Raw genomic sequence first — 27650 nt, forward strand, 5'->3', positions numbered from 1 at the left:
CCTGGCAGTGTGACCTTGGACCAGATAGCTAACCTCTCTGAGCTTCAGTTTCCTTACCTGCAAAATGGGGAAAATAATTCCTAGCTGAGGATTGAGTTCATGTTTGTCAGAGGCTTGTCAGAGCACCCAGAACTTAGTAGAACCAGAATAAATATTAGCTGTTTTTAGTAATACACTATCAAGGGCACGAAGAATATGCACAAAAAGGAAGTAAATACCACACTATCTATAATAATAAAAGCATAATATTCCAGGTGCCTGCCAGCGGCTAGAGGGAAGCCTGGGTCCCGGGTGCCAGAGGGAAGCCGATGCCAGCAGCCAGGGGAAGGAAAGCCTAACTCTTGCACGAATTTCGTGCATCGGGCCTCTAGTGCTATATATAATAGGCAACCATATATTAACAATAAGAAATCAAACGTGGTGAGGGTTGTGCTATGGGAAAGACAGTGTAGGTAGTCATGGCCTTCCCTGTGTTTTAGCCCCGAAGTGCCAGCTGCAGCCCAGACCTCTGTCTGGGCAGGGCCACGGAGGTGTGAGCGGGAGAACCAGGAGACGCACTTTCCTGCAGCTCAGCCCAAACCTCAGCCAGTAAAGGCAACACCTTTCATTTCCCGAGAGGAAGGCGGCACCTCCTGAAATGCCCCATTTAATGAGATGATTCCTTCTAGGTTACATGCCATGCCTCATGGGAATGTTCATTTCACCGCTGGCACAATCCTTGTCTCACAGTGTAATAACCCAGGTATTAAGTCAGACACGAGGACCGCCTTGGAATATTGGAATATTATCACACTGCATTCCCTTCCACAACAGGCAGACCAGTACTGAGTCTCACCCAGGGGCTTAGTAACCAAAGAACAAGAAGTGTTGTTATTACAGGTGTTTTCTCCTACAAGAGGAGAAAGGTGCCGAAACCGGTTTGGCTCAGTGGATAGAGCGTCGGCCTGCGGACTGAAAGGTCCCGGGTTCGATTCCGGTCAAGGGCATGTACCTGGGTTGCGGGCACATCCCCAGTGGGAGATGTGCAGGAGGCAGCTGGTCGATGTTTCTCTCTCATCGATGTTTCTAACTCTCTATCTCTCTCCCTTCCTCTCTGTAAAAAATCAATAAAATATATTAAAAAAAAAAAAAGAGGAGAAAGGTTAGTTGTTTATTATTATTATTATTACTAATTATCATTATCATTATTTCAGGGCCCAAAAATGTCATTGGTCTATGATTTCAGGAAACGTGCCTGACACATAGTAGATGCTTAATAAATATTGTTCAATTCATGAACAAATTGAAGCACATTTAGAGCATATTTTGAAGAGCAACCAGAATAGATGCAAAATGTATCCTATGTTCTTCCCTTTCCTTTTTCTTCCTCCTTTTCTGTTTGCTCTGATCGATCTCACTAGATCAGAACACACCTCCAGAAATCAGGATGAAGCCATCCACAAGAAGGCATGGGCTCTTACAACACCCAAGGTCTCCTGGCAATAAGACACTCTAGGGCACATTTCACTCACAAGGCGGAGGCTTGGCTCCACACCCTTACCCGGGTGAGACCTGCTGGCTGCAGAAGTGTCTCCACCACAGTCAGGAAGGGGTCTCCTCATCATCTAGGACCACAAGGCCCCAGGTAGAATGGATCCTTACATGAAATTCAAATTCAGGAGCTATGAGGACTGGAAGTAATTATGGTAACCCTCCCATTTTTCAGATGGGAAAACTGAGGGTCCAGAAAAGAAAAGTGACTGTTAAGTGCACAGAGCATAGCCAAGAAAAGAAGGCACATTCCTTTTCTTCCTTCCATCTTTCTTCCTTTCCCCCCTCCTTCCTTTTCCCCCTCTTTCTCACTCTTCCCCCTCCCTCCCTTATCCTTCCTCTCTTCTTCCTTCTCTCCCTCCCTTCATTCTTTGCCTCTTTGTTTAAGGGTGTGTGTGTGTGTGTGTGTGTGTGTGTGTGTGTGCTCTTTGCAATGGGATGGCTAGAAAAAGCCCTGGTTAGCAGTCCATATGTAATTTTGGAAATGTTGATGATTTAATTTCACTGACTTCCCAGTCCTCCCCAACAACCTAGACCCCAAATTTCCCATCGATACAAGCATCGTAGAGACTTTCTGAGCTAAAAGAACCGTAGAGATCGGTTAGCCCAACCTTCAGTATACAGATGCAAAACAACGGGTCAAGTGATGAAAAGTGAGTCCCTGCGTCACAAAGCCATTTAGCAGCTAAACTAAGGTATCTGGAACCCTTGGCCGCAGAGCACATCTGGGTCATACTGAAGACATCTCTCAGATTTGCGTGCAGCTCGATGGGCTCATTGTGTTGGCTGGAACACCCAATCTGAGCAAACACGTCTCAAATCAAGCATGAGAAAACTGGTAGAAAATAGTACCCATATAGGACACACACACATGTGCATGTGATTATTGCATATACTACATATAAAAGAGGCTTATTTTTAAAATATATGATACTATGTATCTAATAAATTCACAGTGCTAGCAAGAACATCACAATATATTGCTTGTAGAAGCATATCTTGACACAACATTTTTGAAATGTTATCCATCAACATCTGCACAAAGTAAAATATACATATTCAAATCCTCTCCCAGGAACCTAGAACTATCTATGCAAATAAAATTGTACATATACGTAGATGAGTGTGTTTATTAGACCATTGCATACAGTAGAAGAAGAAAACAATCGCGTGGTCCATCATTAGGGTTATTGCTGAATAAACTGGGGCACAACAATATATAGAATTTTGTGCTGAACGGATGTCCATCATTTATTAGTAAGAAAACCAAATTTTTGTACAATGTGATTCACACAATTATCTTGTACAAAGACCACCACTTCTAGCACACTATCATGTATGAACATTCATGCTTTCTGTGGTGGAATGAATGTGAAGGAAAGTTGTGGGGTCTGTTAACACTGAGCAGCTCAGAGAGCAGGCAGGGAGGGGGGCAAGAGGGCAATATGATTAATACTTTCTTTATGAAAGCATTTTTGAATGTTTATACTGAGTATAATATACATATACTAGAGGTCTGGTGCACGAATTCGTGCACCGGTGGGGTCCCTCAGCCTGGCCTGCGGGGATTGGGCCAAAACCAGCTCTCTGATATCCCCTGAGGGGTCCTGGATTGCGAGAGGGCAGTTCTCGGGGTGACACACCCTAGAATCGGGCTCCCTCATCCCTGGTTCAGGGTGTATCACCTGAGAACTGCAGCTGCCAAGTCACCACAGCTCGGCAGCTCCTGCATTGAGCATCTGCCCCCTGGTGGTCATTGCGTGTCATGGCTACCAGTCGGATGGTCGGACGGTTGCTTAGGCTTTTATATATATAAAAAAGCTTCCACAATGACAAAACCGCATTACCTGAAGCACAAGCTGTGCAAATCCTGTGGTCTGGTGCTCCGAGAACTGTCCCCATCAGCATCTAACACTCCAGGAGTTGTTCACATTAACACACACAACTTCCTTCCTGCAGAACAGCCCAGCCCTCTGACCCGCCCTGGAGTCTCTAATTCAGCTATGGCCCTGGAAGCAGGAGGAAGAAGGGAAGAGAGGCTGACTTACCAAGCCAACTTCTGTTTAAGTACACAGACACAAACACCGGGGGGACCGTGAAGAAATCCACCACAGAGTTCACTTCCAGCCAGAACCACAGCTTGTCGTTGGCTGCAATAAACTGGGGGAAAGAAAAGAGGGAAAAATGAGAAGCCTGGTGCCAGCATTCAAAATATACTCTGCCAAAGGCTATGTTTTGGTTTCTTGTGGGGGTCTGGAGAGAGATGTTATATTCTTCTCATATCTACACCAATTAGATGCTATTTTTATCTTAGAATTCAGACAGCCGTTTCTAAAGGCTGTTCTTTTATTGCTTGCTATGTTGGCCTTGGAGAAAGCTCAGGCAGTATATTTTTCTGTGGTTTCCAACTGCATCAGAGGGAAGACTCTCTAATGTAAATAAAGCGTATATGGATGCATTCATTCACACACACACACACACACCTCTGTAATCCACCTCTGTACCACTCTTGTCATAAACAGAGTGTAGTGTAACCCTCCCAAGCCCCAAATTCTGCTCCCCCCGCCCTGATTCCACTGTTCTCTCAGGATTCAGCTAAGTGGGCCCTGATAAACAAACATTTGAAGGTAAAGAGCACTTTTTTAAAGTTCTGTTTAAGGGAACAATGCCCTCCTGTTTGAATAGAGGGAAGAGAAGCAGTTGGTCAGTGGAGGCATAATAGTTATTTCAATCCCCGTTTCTCCCCCTGTGAACACAATGAACATGTACTTCAGAAAACGCTGCTCTAAGGAAAAGGCTCTCCCACAGGCGGACACTCGGGACGCAGGGCTTCTGTGTCCCCGGGGAACACTGGGCTTTGTCTGCCTGCGAGAGCAGAGGCTGGTGGAGGATGGCCCTTGGGAACAAGACTTGCACCCCCCACGGCGGTACCGAGCAGTGTTGCTCCAACTTACCCGCAAGCCAAAGTAGAGAAGGAAGAACACGTTGAAAGCCATGTCGATCTGTAATGTGAAATCTTTGTAGAAATTCTGGCAGGATTCTATGGGGCTATTAGACAGGAAGAAGAAAAAGCATGGGGTCAATGAGAGGCACCATCCAGTCTCCCGCAGGCTGCGCAGTGGTGGTGCTGGGGCAGAGGACACAGTGAACGTCCATCAAACAAAGCACTTGGTCTTCCTACCCCCTGTGATAATCAAGCAAGCATCGCCAAGGGGTCTTTCCATTCAACCATCCAGTCTTTTGTTCTGTTGTTTATTTTTATAATTTTATATCTCTCTATTATTTTCATCATCATTCAACATTTGAGCTAAAAATTTTAAGAAGGTCATGCAGACACCTTGGAGGAAGGACAAGCAAGAGACACTACCAAATGCCTTCATTTCACATTAACCCTTAAAGGACTGGCTTCTTTCTTTGAGAGGACACGTCCCAGAGCTGAATACGGTCCCTCACACCCTTCAGCACATTGGCAGTGGAGCCCATTGCCAATTAAACACGGTGGCCGTGTTGGGGACCTTTTGAAAGCCAGCAGCTGATGAGCAGGAGAGGACCCAGGAGCATCTCAGGAAAGCTGTGGAGGAGAGGGTCCTGGTTGAGGTTCTGGGGAGACTACGTGTGGATTCATGTGCAGCATTCTGACCCGGGAAGAAGCATTGCCCAACTGGTAAAAGTCAAGGCCATTAAACCAAAACGTTGAAGCAGTACTCTAAGGGTTAATTTCATCTTTATTTTCGGCATGCAGGTTAACTGGCTCTGTGTGTGTCAAGCAGCGAATGCGGACCCCGGCACACTCTACTTTGTTCAGGAGTAGGCAGATCAAGAGTGTACTACTATACAAACTGGTACGCGGCTTCCGCGTGCCTTCTCGCGTCAAGCTGATCCGAGGATCAGTGTGTGAAAGGCCCAAGTTTGGGGCTGGGTGGGAAGCAGGAAAGCCTCCTAAGCATCTCAGAGCTGTGAATGAAAATTCGTGGTATACTGTTATCAGTCAGCAAATGGTAACACTCAGGCCAGGAGCATAAAGAAGGTGAGGTGAGCAAAAGAGCAGTAAAATACTTTCCCCAGATGGAAAGCAACGTGGACCTCCAGGCCAGGAGAGGGCGAGCTTGAGAAATGCGGGATGGAGGATTTCCAGGGTTGCCACTTTGGAAATCACTGTATGCCATACCAGTTAGTATAGTTGTACTCTGTAAGGACAATGCTTAGTCTGTCCATCAGGCAGGAATCTGTGCAGTACGGGAATGCGGAGCCCACCTGGAGCCAGGGTGGGTCAGTCTGTGGGATCCTATTACATGCACTGGATTTAGCCATTCTTAACTCTATCACAGGTCAAACATGCCCTTTGTCACCTCCCAAATCACAAACAGGATGAAAAACCTCCAGCAAAGCATCAAGAGTAATCTACGTTTGCATTTACAAACTAAGGAGACTGAACGGAAAACAAACACTGAAAAAAATGGTTCTTTTAATAAGGGAACAACAACTACTGGGTTTTCACTCAGGCAAGGGATTTGGAAGAAAGACAATGAATTGCTTAAACAGGAGAAAAAGCCAGACATCACAGCCTAGCTCTCTGCCTGCTCTCCTACATAGGTATCAATTTAAACACAAAAAGGACAATGCAGATCTAGAGTTAATGTGACACTGCTGCAACGCCTAAGCCATGATGGCATTTTTTTTTGTTTCAAGAACAAAACGCACAAGGTCCCCAGGTGCCAGAGTTCTTAGCTACTCTAGCTGCAGAGAAAGAAAGCACATGAAGTCGGCTGAGCAGAAATCCACCCCAGATCCCAAGGGATGAAGAGACCTTGCATCTCTTTGCAAAGGTGAGTGTAGGTGAAAGAGGTGAGCAAGAGCGTGAGGCCAGGGAGCTCTGTTGGTAAATATGACACTCACTTCTTCATGTGTGCCAACAGCAACTTAGCTGTGCATCATACATTCATATTCATCAAGACTGATGTGTATCTAGTCAAGAAGACAAAGAAACCCACCATCACTTCACCAAGGCCACGTGGTCACCTTACTATTGCCCTCACAATAGCTATTGGAGTTACGGATGGCATATTTGGGGGTCCTGTGAGTTCCCTACCTCCTATTATTCCCATGGCCCCTGTGGATAACTTGGTAGTTACCTTGAAATACATCTTGAAGGGAACGTGCTTGCTAGACTGTGGAAGAGGACAGAACAGTGTGGGAAGAGCTGTCAGCTCAATGCCATTGAGGATGTTTTGGTTCAACAAAAATGGAAGCAGATGTTCAAAAAAGTATAAGGAATCAGGCTGCGGAAACTTCTTTCCACCGTTCCGTGCCCCCTTGCCATTTCTGCTGCTCCCTCCCATGCTGCCCATTTCCAAAGGCAACAATGAGAGGCCTGATGCTAAAGGACATGGTGTTGAAAAATATACCTCTGCAGCACCTCTGATTTACAGAGAACAATGTTGAAACCATAATAGACCTTTTTTTCTGTCAGATTTAGAGCCGATTTAATCATTGTTTCGTATCATTCCTCGAGTCCTAGACTTGGAGCTGAAATAATAGAGGGAGTAAATTATGCGCTGGTGCTGCAGCCCTTCCTCAGCGGGAGCTCACCAATAAATGAGCACACTCTGCTGAGATGAAGGAGCCAGCAGGAGGGAAGCAGGAAATTTGGGGGAAAAAGAGGGCCAGCCCCTGGGGCCCAGGTAGGACCAGAGAAACCAGGGAGTCAGTTTTCTACCCCCTTTAGCTCTTTAACTTGCCAAAGAGGCCAAGCAGAAATGTCCTGCTGAATTTTCTCAAGTGGCGACAGAACTGTTGACCAGGATCCCCTCCGAGGTCAGTCCTCCCAGGGCCTTTGGTCCATGGACTCACAATCAGAGACCAGGAGGGGAAGTTCTCCGTTCCCCAGATGGAAACGACTCATGGAGAAGTTCATGGATCTCACAAAAAGAAACTACATACATAATTCAACAAACAGAAGGGTTGGCTGGCCATATCAGCCAGGATTTCTTTTCCTCCCAAAGAGATTTTATCCTAATGATTAACGCTCGTTGTAAAACGGGACAATTACATAGAGACTCCTCTTCCTTCTTGTGTAAAGTAGGAGAGCTCCTTGTCGAGATACACAGAAATTCCAAGAGCTAGAAAATAAATCACTTTTTTAAACAATCAAGGAAAGTGACTCGGGGTTACACACTTAAATTTAAGTCGCCGTTCTGATGAGCATGCCCATGGCAGAACCGGCTTTTTATGGACCTGTGTTGCCAATTAAAAAAAAAAAAGTGGAGTTTTAAGAATTGAAATAAGGACCACTACTTCTAATCCTGGCAGTAGAAAATGGACTTTCCCTAAATTGTCCTTGGTTAATTAATGACAATAATTAGAGGACACAAGATACGTGGTAAGCTGATGAACTATTTATTCCTCAGTTCCCAGAGTCCATGGGTCAAGACTGATACTAAAACCTTAGGCAAGTGTTGGGTTTTTACCAGGACCCCTGGGGGCACCTTCAATACAGCCTTCCTCCTATGGGATGAATATTCAGTGTTAGATAGAGGTTGAAAGACAAACTCTCGTTTCCTCCTAATCATCAAGCAATCATATCTCAGAATTTAGCTCTCTCTGTAAAGGAAAATAAGATTCACGCAAAGTGAGAAATATATCTCTTTCTTCATCAATTTAACAACACAACGTCCAATGAGGCCCATGAGTAGGAGCAGTCTTTCCTGAAGAGGGACTTAAGGATGTGTCTCTCCCAAGCACAAGGCAAGCCAGAGCGTCCCAAGTCTTCTCTCAAAGGCAAAGGGGGAAAGACAAAAATCTTACTTCCCAAAGTTATTCCTCTGGACGTCTGCATCATCTCCAAGAGGGAAGTAATTGTCCTCTCTTCTCAGCCTCTAAACTTCCCTGCGGTTTTCTGAAGTCTGTTTGCCCTCCCTGGGTCTGGCTGTCCAACCCTGTGAAGATAGTTGTTCAGGACAGCAGTCCTCAAACTTCAGCATGCACCTGGAGGGCTTGTTAAAACGTTGGTGGGCCCACCTCCCAGGGCTTCTGATTTGGTAGATCTGAGAGAAGGTCCTGAGATCTTGCATTTCTAACGATTTCCCAGAGGCTGCTGCTCATGTGGGGACCACACTTTGCGAACCACTGTTCCAGACCTTTCTCGGGACTACACACTAATTACAGGGGTTGCTGCTTGAGAAGCTCTGCATTCAGACCTGAACTGAGAGGATCAGGTATTGAGACCACCCTCAGATAAGCAGCTGCATACCACTTGACTAACTGCTGAGACCAAAGGCTTGGACAGATATTTTCAGTTTCAGATGTAGATGCGGTAGGGAGGGGGGAATTAAGACGATTCAGGGAAGTAATTACAACACTGCTATGCAAGCTTCACCAATGACATTCTAATTAACCACCAGAGCGTGCCTGGGCAGCACATTTATAGTTCAATATTTAAAGGAAAAATAATGAGGAGGAGGTTATCAAGACCATTATTTGTAAGAGATAAAGAAATGTTAAGCAGCTTAGGCACAACAGCAGCAAACATCTGAGATGATTTAATAAATAACCACAAGAGAGGGAAGGGACTAGAGAGGCACTTTCTGAAATAATTTCCAATATTTAAATTCTCCTCACTCTTGTGGCTAGTACCTTTTGAAATTGGATGGAGACTTTTCAATATCCACCTGGGTAATGGATCACCAGAGTTCAGGCCTACAGCACCAGAGACAGGGATCAATACAAAAAGCTTAATGATCCCAGACTCTTCTCCTAGTCCTACCTCTGCAATGTGGCCAGATGAATTTAATTAAAATATGTCATTCATCCACCATCACGGCTCCCTCCTGCCTCATGCATCTACTCAGCCTGGCTGGGAAGAAGCTTTAAAACCCCGCCTCTCCCTGCATCTCCCATTTTATACTCTTGCTACGCTCTAGCCAAGCTCTCTGCTACTATGAGCTGGTGCCTTCATTATTTCCTGAGTGTGACCCACATGTTCCTAATTCTAAAGCTATGCTTTTGCTGTGGTCTCATCAAATGCTCCTCCCTCTCTGTGCTCAAACCCTAGGCAGCCTTCAAAGCTACTGAAAAGCATGGCTCGGCAAATTACTCGTGCCTCACTGATCTCTCCCACCTCTGAATTCCTATGGCATTAGGAGCAAGGAATTGTAAACTGTCTTATAATGTTGATTATTATTATTTAATTCAATGTAATAATGCCTGGCGATTGTATAGAGTTTACTCTTCCACTTGGTCCTCCTAACTTGGCAAAATAGATACTGTGTTATCATCTCGCTTCTGCAGAGGTTCAGTACCCCCCCGCCCCAAGGTCACGGAGCTCAGTGGTACAGAGACTCAACATCCTTTCTGCCATACCACCTCCTTCTCCAGATGAACTGCAAGATCGTTGGAGATAGAAAAAGACATAAGACATAGCATCTGCTATCCACAGAGCCTGGTCTCGAGCTTATGCAAAAACGATGGGATTGACTGACTTACGGAGGAGGTAAAACTATTCTAGAAAAAAATCCTTCATTTGTTGAATAGTCTGGGAAAGTCTAGAGGCAGCTGAGCTAGCTGGCCTACATCTGACCTTTCTCTGTCAAGATTGTCGTGTGGAACATTACAAATCCTCAGAAGTCCTTCCTGGGATCCTGAACAGTAGTGGCATCATGACGCTTAACCCCATCAGCTGAGGACAAGTTTCTCCACTTATGGAGAAGTAATTCCCAGTTATCCAGATGTTTAAAGATGGGTGACCCTCAACATGCCCCAATTTTCTCTCACCCTCTCCTATCCTAGAACAAGAATGAACATAGTCATGGATAATGATATTTAGATATTTTGAACACTTCTAATTATGGACTAGACAATCAATAAGCGTTGCATCCCATTCCATTCTATCAAAATTTTAAAAATTATGAAATCATATAGATTATAGAACCTATCTGCAACAGGGGGAGAAAATATAAGTGATTTGAGGGTTAGTAATGTTGAAATTTAATAATATCTGGATTTATTGGATAAGTTAAGTGCCTCAGTTTTCCTGCCCACAAAATAGGAATAAAAGCACCTAACTAATCTGAGTATTATAAGACCAAGAAATTCTAAAAGAGAAGAAAGTCTTTGCAATGCACAGTTGGCCCTTGAACAACAAGGGTTTGAATTGTACAGGTCCACTTATCCTATATAATAAAAGGCTAATATGCAAATAGACCGAACAACGGGACAACCGGTTGATATGATGCACACTGACCCCCAGGGGACAGACAACACAGGAGCTGCCCCCTGGTGGTCAGTGTGCTCCCATAGGGGGAGCACCACTCGGCCAGAAGCCCTGGGCAGGGCTCACGACTGGCAAGCACAGCAGCAGTGGCGGGAGCCTCTCTTGCCTCCATGGCAACGCAAAGGATGTCCAACTGACAGCTTAGGCCCACAGGGAGTGGGCCTAAGCCATCAGTCGGAAATCTCCCGAGGGCTCCTGGACTGCTAGATGGTGCAATCCGGGCTGAAAGACACCCACCCCCTGAGTGCACGAATTTTGTGCACCTGGCCTCTAGTACATGGATATTTTTCAATAAATATGCAAAGTACTGTACATGTATTTTCCTTATTACTTCCTTAATAACATTTTATTTTCTCTAGCTTACTGTATTCTAAGAATACAGTATATAATACATATAATATACAAACTGAGTATTCACTGACTGTGTTACTGCTAAGGCTTTCAGTCAACAGTGTGGGCTATCAGCAGTTAAGATCTGGGGAGTCAAAAGTTGTAAGTGGATTTTTGAGTATGTGGGGATTAGTGATCCTAACCTCTGCATAGTTCAAAGGCCAACTGTACTCCAAATTAGAAATCAATATTTTAACTCATATAATTTTAAGTCTCAGAAAAATATCTTGCAAACTAATGACAATAGCGAATTCAGTGTGAATGACATGATACTAATTAATCATTGAGAAAAATAATAATCTGTTTATAAAATACTATCATTTTGCTTCTCTCAGTGCCCCCATTTCAATGTCAGAGCTTTGGACTTAAAAGCTTATATTTTTAATGTTGGTGCTTTTGGTGTTTATCCTGGATGGGGTCAGTATTCAATAAATTGTTTGGTTTTTATTATTTTAACAAACAGAATCAACCCTCTTCTATTGATCAGCATTGTGACTTTATCCCAGAATGTATGGTAGTAGTTATTGTCTAAGATGTTATCACTGATGGGTAAGTTTGTGTTCAATCAGTAATCAATACTGATGAGAGTAACATCAAAATGAGCCCTTGGTTTTATCTTAAAACTCGTGGGTTTTTTTTAGATCTTTCAATGGTTCTAATGTGAATAGAAAATACTTTTGTTACTTGCAGTATTGATCTATCATGATCCCAAGCCAGATGGTTAAGTGGCTTTGCTGGGAAACGTTCAGTTATGGGTGTGTATCAATACTTCTATTAATCCTTCTGACAGCACCAGGCTTCTAATTATGCCTCTGCTCAATTGTGATCCAACAGCCACAAACATATGCCTCATTAGGGTCATGATGAAATTAATTGGAACAAATGGATAAGTGGTATATGGACCCTCACTACTCTTTGTATCCTAGGTCTTCTTGAGCTTTGATTGATATGGAGACTCCTGGAACAGCAGCAATAGACTTCAGAGCAGTTGTTTGGCTCAGGGTGTCTCCCTGGGTAATTCGTTCCAATAATTAAGCATTCTTCTAGGAGACAAAAAAAATTACATAGATGGCTGATGGAGAGAACAAAATATGTCAGCTCCTTCTACATTGGATTTCTCAATGAAGCACACAGATAATTTGTTTTCATGAAACTCAGATGATTAAATCTGTCAATTTCTCATAGAGCTCTTCTAAACGTCGGCACAAGTCTTCGGTATGCTATCTGAGCTTAGGTTCTCCTTCTCATCTTCATTCCATATTTTTTCATCCATTGATGCACCCAAATAAGCAAATCAAAAGCAAAGTGTGGGCATTATAAGTTAATCTCAAGAGTAAGGTAGCAGTTAGGCAGTTTTGGAGTTCAGTGGAAGAGTTAAAATCCCAGATCTATCAGCTATCAGCTGTGTGATTGAAGACAAATAATTTGATTTCTCCAAGCCGTGGTTTTCTTGTCTGTAAATTTGAGATACAGATACACACCTCAAAGGCTGTGATGAAGATGAAATTGAATAATGAGTAAAAAACAAACACTGAACAAGTGGGAGTTATTTTTAAAACTAAGTTAATAATGATAATGACAATAACTGTAGAAAAATGCCAAAAAAACAACACACCAATCTCCAAATGAACAAAAACTGATAGAGAAATCAATCATTTCACACTTTACTTTTCCATCTGTATTTGCTTTATCGCCTACTTCTCAGGTGTTGCTACGTAATTCAAATGCCCAATAGAATGTTCAGTGAGCTTTGGTGCAGTTGTATATATTGGAGCATTAACTGGGTAATATTAAGGAAGAAACACCAGGAAAATTATATTTCCATGACGGCAGCCAGAAATACAAAATTTCATGAGAGAGAAGCCATGAGTCCCTTTCATGTGTGGCCACGGAAGATTGTATGTTCTCCTTTCCGTGGTCTTCAGCAGAGGAGTTTTGTGTGCCTGTTTGGCTTAGATGGACCTGAAGGAGACCAGGGGAGGGACCAGTCTTCCAAATACCTCTTCCAATTCTCGTCCATAGATCATGTGTTTGTTTCACTGTTGGCCTCTTGGAATGATGTCCAAGACAACCTTCCCTCTAATGCTTGTTTTCTCCAGCTTGTCTACAGACTACAATTATTGCAATCACAGTTGTTTCCAGAGTAGAATTAGTGTCCACATTTGCCAGCAACTTTTATGTAATAAATCAGAGTTAAGCTACTATACAGAACAGTCTTGCCAAATGGGTGCTGCTTTGGTTTACACTAAACTGTCTGAGGAGTCCTGACTGCCTCCTCCTCTCTCATGTCCCTGCCTCCACTGAGCTAGCCATCTCTCCTTCAGTAAAACTTGTTTGGTAAAGACGTGATGAGTAGAGGGTTCAAATAATACTCAGTGCACTCACACTCAAGCACAAAGACTAAGAGCTCTTCAAGGGCAGGCTCAAATAGCCATGTACAGATGTGGGGTGGCGCATGTGGGTGGGGGTGTACCCACCGCGCGAGTACACACACACACACACACACACGCACGCACACACGCACACAGGCACAACCCACAGCCCTCTGGCTCAAACATACACTCTCTATCAAACCCCACTCTGGGACCGCCCACAAAATAGGACAGCCTGGGTGAGGTGATCAGAATTGGGGGGAAGAAGTGAAAGGAGAAGAAGTCCCAAGTCTGAAAGGAAAACAAGGAAGCCAGATACATGTCTGGCACGGGAGCAGAACCTCTGAACCTGGAGCCACCCTCCTCTCAGGCCTACAGAGACATGAAGAAATGAGAACAGGAGCTCATCCTGCTACACCTTCTGCCTCAGGGCCTTTTTCCCGGATATGAAAGGCCATCATGTGTGAGGAAGCCCATGCACAATAATCTCCAAACTGTAATAGCCAAGAGTCAGCTCTTGGACGCTGGGGAGCAACTGCCCGGTGTCCTCCTTTCTTAAGAAGAGAGCAGCCATGAGGAAGAGCCTGGGACAAGGTTTCAAGGGATTTGGGCCTCGAGCCTTCCCAGAGAAGAAACTCGCCTAATTGCACAGAGAAGGGCAGAGGCTCCTAAGGTGAAGCCTGAACCCTCTGTTTACAAAGGCCATCCCATCGGAGCAAGGCTGAGCATGTGTACTGGGATTCCCACAGCATAATGGTTCAGATCACTATGGGTCCTCTCCGGCCTTTATTGGGTACAGACTTCACGATTCTTCTGTCTGAGCCTTCATCTCCAAATGTTTGCCTTGGACTCATCTGGGCATTCCCTGGTCACACATTCCCTAAGTCTCCTACTTAGCTTGTGCGCTACGCTTCCATCCTTGCCTTCCTCCCTGACTCTGACATAATCCTGACATACCTGAACAACCTGACCTTGACAATGCCTTTTGGCTACGGGTCATCCTGCAAGGACTTAGAGTGGAGAAGCCAAAACTACTGACTCCACCACCAGGCCCAGCCTGTTCTGGGTCCCAGACTGGCAGGATAATCAGATGGGGGTAACAAGTATGCCTAAGACAGACATATGCCTTTCCTATTCTCTTCCATGGACTTCAAACTTTGGCCAACAGCCCAAGAGACCTACTACAGTTTCAACCTGCTCTCTCCCAGCCACACCTGGGCACAACCTGAATGGCACACAGTCCCCTCAGTGGTCTCGTTCAAATGGCTACTCTTACGAAGAGTGCTAACACCGAAGGCCTGCCTGGTATTGATTTCAGGAGGCCCGAGAGCATTGGGAAACAATCATTACGTAAGGAAACAGACACTCCATCTATCTGCTGCTCCACTTTGAAGAATAGAAAACACAGTCACAGAACATCCGCATATATTCACCACAAGGACACTGCCATTGGAACAGCTACACGTGAATCCACACGTGAAGCCAAAGGATAATTATGATAGCTTTGTTTCAGACATCCTGGCGTGTTTTTGTGTTTTGTTTGTTTTGTTTTACTGAGGCACCGAGAAAGACCTGGGACAAGTCTTCCTGACAACTGGCGTAGAAAACAATGGCACCTTTATTACACAACGGAATGAAATAGCTGTGTCTTAGCTCTGTCTGCTGCTGACAGCTGAGGCAGGGACGTTTTGTATGTATTCCTATTTAGGAGCTTTGTGGAGAGCCCCGCAGCTTCGCAGCCAAAAAACAGAGCTGAGATATTGCTGATTGGAGCCCCGAGTCCCTGAGCATGAGCAGGAGTCACGCTTTAGGAATGCCCTAAAGCGACTGCGCAGTGCAGCCCAGCATCGCCCCGGAAACTCAGAGGTGTCAGTCACCTTCAGAAACAAACTGTCATCATCAGCAAGGAAAATGGGAAGGCATTCTTAAATCCTATGATGATGCAAGCAGACCTTCAAGTATGCATTTAATTTCCTTCTCAACTACTTTGTGAAAATAACTTATCCCCTGGAACCTTTCTTTGCCTTCATTCTTCTCTCTCCCACTTGCTTCTGGTTGGCATTGGAAATCATTCATTCATTTATCAAACTTCTCCTGCTCATGCCACAGGAAAAAAAAAAAAAGAGCTCTTCCCACACTCCAGTGCTGTCCACTTGATTCCAGGATCCAAATTTGGAAAAGAACAGCATGACTGACATGCTCGCTAACCCTTGCCTCCCCTGCAGTTCCCCCTTTTCATTTTGTCCCCATACCTTTGATCTTCTCTAGAGCTATTTTCCCCATCGCCTTAAAACATCTCTCTGAAGGACCCAGGAGGCCCTAGGAAGATGATTTCTTATGATTTTCTCCTTTCCCTGCACAAATGGACCCACTAATGCCCTCTCTAGGTTGGGATTTCAGACATTCGTTCGTTTTATCCGGAAGCACTGTTTTTCTGAGAAGGAGGAATGGGTCCTCTACTGAAGCACCTCGCAAAGGAGAACCAGTTGTTTTTTTTAGCCACCCTCCTCCCGCCCCTCCAAGCCAGAAACTCTGGCAAGTGAGAGCATTTCAACCTGCTGGTCAGGACCTCCTGCTCTTCACAGGGCTGCACTAGAATCCCTCCCAGCTCCTCTGGAAAAGGGCAACGCTCCCACCCAAGGACCTTTAAACTGGTGAGCAAAAGAACATGTGATGACACTGCAAGCAAAGTGTTGCTGTAGGGTCATAGCATGGGTTTAATAGGACAGAGGAAGGGGGAGTATGGAAACCGCTCCAAGCTACTACATCCCCCTGACAGGAGGGAATCACAATTCTTGAGGAAAAATCAAAACAAGATAGGAAGCCTTCATTTTTGTGTCATTATGATTGCTTCCTGCAGAGTGTCAATCTGAGGGCCCTGGCAAGCTAGTACCACCAGGATTTCTCTAACAAGTTTATTCCTACCCGAGGATTATCAGAGTTGGGCAATGCCCACCTGTCATCTTCCTTGAGTTGCAGCCAAGGTATGTCTATGACGTAAAGCATCTAATTATAGGAAACAGCAAAAATTGCAGAAAGAAAACAGATCCTGACCATCATGTTGATAAAAGTGCATTCTGAGAAAAGAAGGAACCAGCACATGTAAAAAAGAAAAGCAGTTTTAAAGAAAGTCATTAGGCAGCCCTAAGGCAAAACTATATTTCAACGAGAAAAAATTATCACAGTTTCTATTCAGTAATGCTGAACGCAGAGCCAACGTTTTACATCTATCAAATTTGAATTACACTGTAAACCAAGACAAAGACCAATGATTGTATTTCCCTAGGTATTTAGCTTAAGAGGTGTTTTTTTTAGATATAAACATTTGAACATTTATTAGATCCAAACAAAACCCAACTAGGTGCCTGGCCAGTGTGGGTCAGTTGGATGGGCATCATCCCTTGCACTGAAAGGTTGCCAGTTCGATATTCGGTCAGGGCACATGCCCTGGTCGCAGGCTGGATCCCAGGTAGGGGGCTTGCAAGGGGCAGCTGATCAATGTTTCCCTCTCACACTGATGTTTCTCCTTCTTTCTCCCTCTCCCTTCCTCTCTCTCTAAATATCAATTTAAATATATATATATATATATACACACACACACATACATATATTAAATATATATTTTTAAATATATATTTTTATTGATTTCAGAGAGGAAGGGAGAGAGAGAAAGAGAGATAGAAACATCAATGATGAGAAGGAATCATAGATCAGCTGCCTCCTGCACACCCCCCATTGGGGATCGAGCCTGCAACCTGGGCATGTGCCCTGACCAGGAATCGAACCTGTGACCTTCTGGTTCATAGGTTAACACTCAACCACTGAGCCATGCCAGCCGGGCTAAAAATATATTTTTTAAAAGCCTAGATAACATTGTTCAGGCAGATGTGAAAAGTATCGCAATACTGGTCCCTTTGGACACGGATCACTAAATAAGCTGTTACTTGGAAAACTGACCCTCACTTCTAAATTCCTTGTTGTTCACCTCTGCTCAGCACATGCCTAAAAACAGATTTATGTCTCTCTTTCCCAACATCCTAGTCTTGAATTTTCAAGGGACAATGTGGCCTTTGTGGTGTCACAGCAAACTGGGGACCCACAAGGACGTCCAATGAGAACCCTAAGTCTCAGTGCTTCAGTCGTCAGAATGCTCGCCGTCCATTCCATGCATGTGCCCAGTGCTCACACATGTGGGTCCAGGCCTGCGGGAAAGCACAAGGCATGCACGGGCCGTGCAGGAAAAGGCTCTGGTTAACCTGGGGCAACAACCAAAAGGGTGAGGTTGCAGCATGCAATGGGAACCACAGCTTGGCCTCGCTGCCATGCAGAAAGACCTACATCAAAGAGTCTGCAGTGCGGCTCCTGGGTGAGAGTCGACATGAGAGAGGTGAGTTACTTCAGCGATGAAAGACACGGGCACATGTTCAAACCACTATCAACAGGACACTGTACAGAGCGCCGCGTTACACGGGAGAAGGGGCAGCTTAGGGACAAGGAGGGAGGGACAGGGAGGCAAGGGAGGACAGAGCTGGCCACTGCTCTGATGAGATGGTGTCGCTGCTGACCCTCGGACGCGTGTCTTTGTATCATGTGTGCTGCTTTGACAAATAACCTCATCAGAGTCTTTAACATCAACCGCAATTTTGAAGGCATCAGTTACATCAAGATACCCACCATGATTTCCGGTTACAGTTCGTTACAGAAGCAGAGCTAGGCTGGACGGATAAACAGGAGACAGGAAAGTGCCAACATCCTGAACACTTTGGGTACAGAGTTCATGGTGACACCTGAGGCACAGTCCGGCGCTGAAGGAACCCCACGGTCAGAAAGCTCGGGGTGGTACAAGGGTAGGCAACTCTATGCAGCTAAGACCCCCCGAAAGCCACCTGCCACCCTGAATCTGAACCCACTCCCAGGGAGCCATCTGTTCTTCATCTCAGCATCATGGCAGGTCAGCAGAGAGCTCCCAAATATGCCTTGACCATTTCACGGAACCTTAGTTACAGGTGAGATTCCCCAAAGGTGTTTTTATCAAAATCAACTGATCGGAGAAAAAAACACATTTTAAAGTTCTTCTTAATGGAATAACAATATTACTGACTAGGAAAGGGGCCATGGAGCTGCCCTCTGAGGCCACACGGGACATCTGAGAACTGCTTTTCTAGAAACTGCCCGCTTCACATGGCCACTGTCTTCACCCCCATCCCACACCCCTCTGCCTCGTGATCCCTGACACCTTGAGCACAACTGGAAGGATGGTGTGGTCTAGCCCTCACTCACAACCTCCTGGTTCTGGCTGGCAACAGTGAGAGGAGAGCAGATTTCCTCTTCAAACGTTTCCCTTTTCATCCCCTGTACGTGTGAGCAGAGCTCTGAGCGGGAGCTCGGCCCATGTGCATGAGCAGGGCGCTAGCTCAGCCTGACAGGTTCAGTGAGAGCGAACGCGCTGGACTCCAGCAGCCCTGGGCTGGGCGAGGGCACGGGCAGGCAGCGCTGCAGGCACGGAACTCCGGCTTCCTCCCGCACCGCCCTCCGCACGCCTGGAGACGCAGCTGTTCCTACTGGATCACAATGTATTCCCTCTGATGGATTAAAACCTTAAAAGCTGAAGTGGAACGACACGTTTTCCAAACGATGATGGTTTTGAATGAAAATAGAATAGTCTGTGCATTCATTCAACACACATCTCCAAGGCTCTTCTCTGACAGGCACTATTCTAGTTCCAGGGACATAAACTTCAGTCAGAGCTGGTTCCTGCTCTGGAGTATCTTCCATGGAGCAGAGGAGCCTGCCCGGATTTTGATGTTTGAAAGCATAACACAAGAGTGGCTTTTGAAAGTTCCGCTAGCTATCCTGGATGACCTTGGGCATGCCCCTTAACCTCTGCGTACCTCAGTCTCCTCGTCCATAAATGCAAATCCCTACCTCCTCAGGTTGTTGAGAGGAATACACGAGTTACTAACTGCTGCTGCATTAGTGGCTGGCACATGGTGAATGTGTGCCACTTTCATCTGTTCTGATCACTGGCACTCAAGTACAGGCGAGCATCAGGGCTCTCAACACAGAAGGTGGGCTCTGCCTCACTGTTCAGGGTCTCGGTGGGTGATGAGGAGAAATCTGTCAGGGAAGGAAGGCAAGGTATTGAAGCAGAGGATGCGCGTGGGCCGAAGCCCAGAAGCACAAGAGGACACAGTGGGGTCGCCGCATGACTGGAGCCTAAGATACCCAGAGGACTGGTGAGACTGAAGCCCACAGGAGACGCTGGAGCACCTGAGAGCCTCAGCAGGATGGCTATTCTTTATCCCACAGAAAACGGGGCATGGATACAAGTTTACTGTACATGCAGGAGAATGGTGCCATTCAGTATCTCTGCGTTGTAGGAAGTTAATGCTGGTCATGCTTCGGAGAAGGAATTGGAAGCAGGAGAATGTGGAGGAAAAGAGGTCAATTAGTCAAAACAAATTCCAAAGGAAAAACATCACTTATGCAAATACTCAGATGAAAACTGTTACTGCAGCACAAAGTATCCTAAATCCTGGGACACGCCCGTTCTTCAGGGCAGGATGCTGCCAGGAGTTCTTCAGGAGAGGGATTAGACCGAGGGCATCACTGAAGCAGTGCCCCAAACCACGTGTTCCTTCTCCTACCCCAGCCCTGCACATCTAGTAAGTCTTTGTGTCAAAAGCATGTTTCCTCGTCTTTTGAAAGGACCCAGCCTATTAAGAAGCCTTTCTCTCAGTTATTTAGAGAGCAGAGTCAAAACTATAATTAGAATCTACATATAATGAACAAATTTCAGTACCTTGAATGGGGAGGGGGGTACCTGTACATACTACACACATGGCAACAATTATAGACAAATTACATGTAAACACACATAGTCATGCAGAAGAGTTATAGCTGATACCCTCTTCCATGCCTCCACTTTCTCTGCTCATTTTCTAAAGATCTTAGCGCTTAGTTAGCAATGCCACCATGCCATCACACTCAGCTGCCTTGTAACTATTGTCCATTAAATGCTATGTCCACCTGGGCTTCCATGAGCATTAAGAACTGCCTTTCCTTTCGAGTCCTGCCCTTAGGGGTTTAGGCATCCTCAGCTCACAGAGGGTGCCTGAAAATGTGAATTCTGGGGGCTGTAGTTTTCCTTCGGTTGGAGTCAAAACAGCAAGAGGGAAAATATCGTTTCTGATAACGTGCTTTCACTTTAAAGTATATTTGACACTCACTTAGCTCAGCAAGTGTGGCGGGAACTCTACCCTCAGCTGATGAAGCAGAAACAGGAGCGTTTTGTTTATATACTGCAATGACCATGCGCTTATTTGGTGAATTTTCACGTGTTCCAAGTCCACTCTAAGTTGGAGTTTCCATGAAGCCAGGACAAGTTCTGACACGGGGGACAAGGACCCCTGCGCTCAGGCCTGTACTGAAGAGAACGTGGGGAACTGAACTCACAGGAGGGACACAGGCTGCTACTCTGCAAAGTGATTGCCCCTGTGCTGTTCGCAGGCACCCGAGGAGATGGTCCGGCTGAGCAAGAGGCTTCTTTGTGGGACAGCCACTGGCTCAAGTTCAAAGAAGAGTGCACTAGGTCTTAACTAACGTGAAAGAAAGAGCCAATCCAGGCAGATGTGATCTCTGGAGAATGGAGGAAGAGGAATGTCTGTCGTGGGGCGGGGGGAAGTAGAGGGAGTGTGACTTATTCTCAACTACCTATTGCCTCTCCCTTTCTCTCCCAACTGGGTAAAAAGATGGACACCCAACAAAAGCAGTTTTTTCCCTACCGCCGCCCCAGCAGGTGAACAAACACAGACTCCCAGAACTCGAAAGACTTAAGGATATAAAGTAGCATCCGGGCCTCCTGACCTTCCCCAGGCTCCTCTCCTGGTACTTGTTGGATGGGAACCAACTGGGAAATGGCAAGAGCCAAGGTTCCTGCCCATCTTTCCCAGCGACACAGCCAGCAGGTTCAGCTGCTCCTGCCCAAACCTGCCTCCCGCCAGGAAACAGTGAGGACTGCGTGCCTTCCCATGTGCACCTGTGTGTGACCGCAGGCGAGCACAGCCACGTGGAAGAACTTGTCAGTAGAGAGCAAGTTTGCATTTTGGTCAACAGAACCGACCAAGGTTTGAGGATGCTTTCATTTGGAAACAAGTGATTCTTTATAAACTCACTCTATTTGCAGGTAATCTACTAAATAACCATTTCTCTTTGGTTGATTTTAAACCTCAATTGAAGTCATTTTAAATTAATATCATTTTAAAATTCATTAATGGGACCTTATTAAAATGTTGGTGTCTATTTTTCAATTTGTTTATTTCTTTAAAAAATTCAGTTTCTCACAAGGGAGTTTTTTTATGCCAATGGGAGAGTTCTATATTCTGGTTAGGGAGGAAAAACACAAATCTACACGTGATAAAAATGTCCTCAAACTATTCCCAAAAAAGTGCTTCAGAAACTGGCCAACACCCAAAAATGGTCTGTACCCAAGCACAGTATTGGGCCAATGTCAACTTCCTGGTTTTGACAACATACTGTGGCTGCGTAATACACAGTGCTAGCATTGGAGGAAGGGTACATGGAAACTTTAATTTTTTTGCGATGTCTTGTGAATCTTAAACTATTAAATAAAGTTAAAACAAAATAAACAATCATTTTGCCTGCCTGGTTTTACCTTAGCCTGGTGGCATGCAAGTGCTGTATTGGTGGTGATGTAAGCCTCAAAAAACATACAAATGGGTTTCTTTTGCAAGCATTGATTTGGCACCTGTTGTATGTATAGTATTGTGTTCAATTCCAATAGATTCAAAAGCAGTATAAGATAGACTGGCCATACCAATCAATATTAATGAGCTCACTCCCTTTCTCTGGAATACCAATAGAGGCAGAGATGTTACTATCTAACATGCAAATTCTCACAATCTCCCAAGACAGAACTAAGGTCAATAAATATTGATCATTAAGGTGACAAGGAAGCTCCTGGAAGGAAGCCACAGTCACCTCAGGTGAGCAGGGGTCAGGCAGCAAGCTGTGTTGAATGAGCCATCAGGACCTCCCCACTTCACATGAGGCCAGTCCTGGACCATCTCTCCTGTAGCTTGTTTTCCAGTCTCTCTCCCCTCTCGGAGCCCAAAGCTTGCCATGCTGAGGAGCCAATCACTGATGCCTGGTCGACCTAGGGACCAAGAGGTCTTGGTTCAATTCCCGGTCAGGCCATATGCCTGGGTACAAGCTGATCACAAGAACTACTTCAATTTTTATAAACAACAAAAAGGCTTCAAGAACGAATGTACAATTGTAGAAGTACAAATAAACTGCAAGTTTGAAGGAGAGATCTTTTGGAGTACGGCGGGGTGGTCTTTGAAACAACCCCCAATCACCCAGGGGTGGCCCTCTGCTCTACCTGCTGGAATAATGCAAGTCTCTGAGAGCCAAGTCAAGGCCAAAATGCGGCGGGAAAGATGGAGCCTCAGAATGCCAACGACTTTACAAAAAAAACATGTCAACCATTTTAGCTTTTTGAGAAGCCACCTCTAATAGAAACAGAAGAAAAATAAAGAAATGTGCAAAGAGTAAAATCTCCTGGAGCTAAAATCTCAGCAAGTCAATATCCAGGAAGGGCCAGTTCTGACCCAAGCATTTAAATCATTTAACAGTGACTTTCCTTTTAACTTGCTCATTCAAACCAGCATTTATGTTGACGGCTAACTCCTTCTAGTCATCACTATCCCTAAATATTAAATTGATAAGAAATAAGGATTATTTTCTTAAACAGTAGTTAACTGTAAAGACTTTTAAAATCACTAGTGACTACAACATCATACTCTGTGTAAGCAGTTCTAAAATGACTATCTGTAGGCCAGCCGGCATGGCTCAGTGGTTAAGTATCGACCTATGGACCAGAAGGTCTCGGTTCAATCCCCGGTCAGGCCACATGCCTGGGTCGCGGGCTCGTTCTCCATTGTGGGGCCTACAGGAGACAGCTTATCAATGATTCTCTCTCATCGTTGATGTTTCTATCTCTATTTCCTTCTCCCTTCCTCTCTGAAATCAATAAAAATATATTTTTTTTAAAAAGCTTAAAAAATAAAATGACGATCCATAGTTATGTGCTAGCTAACTAATAGTAGAGAAGCAAAAACCTAATAATATCCATTTCTGATGAGTAGCAACAAAATTGTATAAATCAAAATACCCCTTTTCCCCAGCTGAAACTATGAACATGATATCATAGTGTGAACAAAGCAAAATAAAACCGCTCAGTGGATCCATTTGCCAAAGAGCCAGTTTCAGCAGAAGAAGGGAGAACACTTGTTTACCTTAAAGCTTAAAAGCCATCCCATTAAATATACAATACTTTTGCTCAATTAAAAAAGTGCCTACTAGTGCTAAGACAGCGAAGTGAGAGCAGCATCGTCACTGAAACGGAAAAAAATAATTTAATGTCACTGTGTCCTAATTCACTATTAAGTCAATAAAAGACTATTAAGTCAATAAAAGAGTTTTCAAACTGTCACTCTCACACGGAAGTCATTGCTTTTCCACTTGGTAGAGATGTTTTAAAATCCGTTGAGTGGAGTTGTGAAGTTTTGACGAGTTAAAATATGGCAAGTGCTTCCACAGTGGCTTGCACGGAGTAAGGAAGGCTCATTAACTGTTGCAGACCACACTGTTAAGTGTAAAGCCACAAACCAAGCTCCTGTCTAAGCTGCCCATCACTCTCCCCATCTGCACTCAGCTCAAACCACAGTCACCTCCCCCAAATCCCCAACTTTCGCTCCATGCCCCCTGTAAGGTAATGTCCACAAAAGCTGAACACTGTGTCTTGTTCCCTCCTTCACCAGGGCCTCAACTTGTTCCTGGGACATGGGAGGTACTTCAGAAATATTGCTAAATGAATAAGTAAGTAAATGGAGAATCAACGGAAGAAATAAAAGAATGGGAGAGAAGAAGAGAAGGAGGGATGGAGGAAGGATTAAAGTCCTAGTTCAACCTTGCTAAGATTAAATCTAGGGTCAACAATAGTTTGCTAGTGTTTCCCTTAGCATGAGGGGGCTCCCACCTCAGTTCCCCATCATATATATGACTTGGTACCCACATCAAAGGATTTTCATCTCTATTATTCCAACATAAGGAGTCACTTGAGAATTTAATATTCTATAATTCTTCACCTGGGAAGATTCTTAACATCTAATATTTTGACTTACACTTAACCACATACTTCCAATCTCACTTGAAGGCAAAATAGAACATTACCTTGTCAATTGCCTTTCTAGATTATGTGAAAAAGAAATTGACAGCCTGCCCCATGTTAATCCAAAGCTATTCTCACCTTGTGCATTAGTAAAGATGCATTCCTAAATACACTTGAGGTCACCTATGCAAGTCTCCCACACGTAAAGTGTGCTTACAGCAATGAAGTTGTCCGGGATTCATTAGATACTGGCATGTAACAGGATGTATAATTTTGGAATGAAAAAAAGGACTCTGGATTCAGACCAGGGGCTCAAATTCTAGTCACAATTAGTAAACATATGACGTGAGGCTCCCTTTCTCCATCAATCAAATGGAGAAAATCACAGGTGTGCTACCAAGCAGAGTAATGAGGTAAGTTTGCAGAGGGCTTATCTTTGCATATAGCAAGTTCTAAATAAATATGGAAACTGCTTATAGGCCTAGAGAGAGCAAACTGCAACTGAAGTCAGACTCCCATAATGACACTTAGCTAAGCCAGTGTGTGACCTCGTGAACACGGTAAATACTGGCTGAATGAATGGCTGGTGGCTGGTGACTGGCCACCCAGGAGGTGGCCCTCCCTCCCTTCCTTGCAGATGTCTGTTCAGGTTGTGTGGTGTTTCCTACACTTATGTAGGATCTCTTTCCTTGAGCCTAGTCTGGCTAGAATTGCATGTATACCATAGATGCTTACTGAGGGAAGTGCCTCCATAAGACAGTGATGCTAGCCCCCGCCCATGCCTTCATGCACCAATACACTGCACTTTAACCTCTGCACTGGCATTTCTGTTCAGAGGAGCCAGCCAGGAATGACCAGCTCTGGGCTGAGACTCTAGAATGCAGATTATCACAGCTCAGCGGGTTGACTTGTGTGTGTAAACTGCTTATGCATCTTCTGCTCTCGTTAGGAAATAGCTGCGGCTGCATAGTACCAGCACATCTGCTTGCCAGGCTCCTAGTTTCTGACAAGGAAGTCAGAGGATGGAATGCCACACTGCTGCAAATTTACTGATAATATCAGGTTAACCTTATTTAATCTGGTGGATTTCTGGAGATGAGGAAACAGATATATGGGCTGCAAAATTCCAGCCTGACCCCTCTCTCTTAGTTCCAATTTCAGTGGATTTGCTTGCTCAAATTTCCACCTCCATGCAGGAGTGAATGCCCATCATAGCAGAGCAATAACTGAAACACAAACCTGGAGCTCTGGAAAATTCGAAGGACCGACGTATAGGTCTAGGCCAAGCTCCCTTAGCTTGACTGTCCAGATCAAGGACTCCCATAGACAAACCCACCATATTAACAGGCCTTTGTTAGAGATTTAAAAGCACATCTCTCTCCTCATTTGTAATATTGCAGCTATGCAGTCTGTTCATGTTTAACGTGCAGGCAAGAGCTAACCAAGTACACTGAACCCTAACCTGACCCTCAATAGCACCAAGATGTATTTTTATAGTGTCAGTAATGCACCAGCCATTATGTGCACTTTCGAAGTAATTCTCGTCCTGTCAACCGCTGTGAGAGCCCAGGGCAGATGCTAAGCAATCCTGGCGCTCAGTGGTTATGCAGTACTTGGCCAGCCCAGCGGGTAATTTTCCCTAAGTATGTGTGTGCTTAAATGGCACCTTCCAATTATATCTCTTTGTGAGAGTGCAAATGCGGCGGCCCACACGCTCCAGATGTGCGCACGCTCCCAGCTCCCCCACCCACAGGGCACTCTCCGCCTCCCTCTTGGGGAAGCACTGGCTAGTCCTCCTGGGCACAGAGAGGCTGAGAAGGCTGACAGGTGTGGTCTGCGCTGCCCTCTGCTCTGGTTCCAGGCTCAGGCAGACAGGACCACCTTCTGAGATGCCTCCAAGGGAACACAATGGGCACCTGAGACATAGCCCCGCATCTTCAAGTGCTTTATAGGCTCCCAGTCACCTCTACACACCACTCGAGACAATTCAAGTGGAAAACGATACATACTCCAGTTACTCCGTGTACCAAATCCTGGGTTTCTCTCCTATTCATCTTTGGTCTTGCAAAGAACATGGCATGACGGGCTCCTGGCCTTAACGTTCTAGTTTCAGAGAACAATCTCAGAAGGAGTTTGGGGAACTAGGACCAAGGGTGAAGGAGAGAAAAAGTCAGAAATACTGCAGTGGGTTAGGTAAGGACTGAGTGAGGTTCAGATCGTAAATCTGAATCTTCTCAGCACTAATTCTGTCTCCACACTAAATCATTCTGTACTATATTCAATTACTAAATGTCAAACTCGTTAGCCTCCCTCTCCCCTGCCCCCCTTCCCTCTGTCTCCCTCTCTCCCTCCCCTCATCAATCTCTCTTTCCTCACTCTTGCTCTCTCTCCTTCCCCACTTCCTCTGAGGAAATGACAGCAATATGCTCTTCAAGGCACGCCCAAGTCCGATCAGTGTTCTTGACTTCAACACCCACAATTCTTAGCAACACACTTTGTGGCAGAAAGAAAGATGAGAAACTTCCAGGCGAGGTGATCCCTGCATGACGCTCACAGATCTCTCCAATTCGCTACTTTCCTTTCAGTGGCTCACTGGTCTCATGAGCCTTCTTCCTTGTCTTACTGTCTTTTCTCGTTTTCAGGGCAACTGGCGACGTAGGCAGTTCTGAATTTTATTTTAAGTAATTAGTAGTTGACTATCGTTTATTTGTGCAATTGGTGTAATTAAATCTAATTACATAATTGATGAAAGACTGAGTAACCACATAATTAGAATGTGCAATAATAACTGTCGCAACCCCCTTGTTGTGACGCGCAATGACACAATTATGATGTGTAACAGCCGGTCTAATTCACAGGGTGACAAGAGAGAGTGACAACAGTGTGAGTCCCGCAT

The 27650-nt window shown here is 45.0% G+C and overlaps 1 protein-coding gene across 1 annotated transcript in view; it reads right to left on the reverse strand.

Annotated features, from left to right (window-relative positions):
- Positions 1 to 27650, reverse strand: part of KCNMA1 (potassium calcium-activated channel subfamily M alpha 1) — a 672109-nt gene that overhangs the window by 267649 nt on the left and 376810 nt on the right. Inside the window, exons 5-6 of the mRNA XM_070433250.1 lie at positions 4485 to 4578; positions 3579 to 3690 (exon numbers count right to left, since the gene is read on the reverse strand). Of these exons, the coding sequence (XP_070289351.1) occupies positions 3579 to 3690; positions 4485 to 4578 (206 nt within the window). The remainder of the gene's footprint in view (positions 1 to 3578; positions 3691 to 4484; positions 4579 to 27650) is intronic.

This window comes from Myotis yumanensis, unplaced genomic scaffold, assembly GCF_028538775.1.
Source record: "Myotis yumanensis isolate MYYU_CA2020_CCGP unplaced genomic scaffold, mMyoYum1.0.hap1 SCAF_13, whole genome shotgun sequence".
In the NCBI taxonomy this organism is placed as follows: domain Eukaryota; kingdom Metazoa; phylum Chordata; class Mammalia; order Chiroptera; family Vespertilionidae; genus Myotis; species Myotis yumanensis.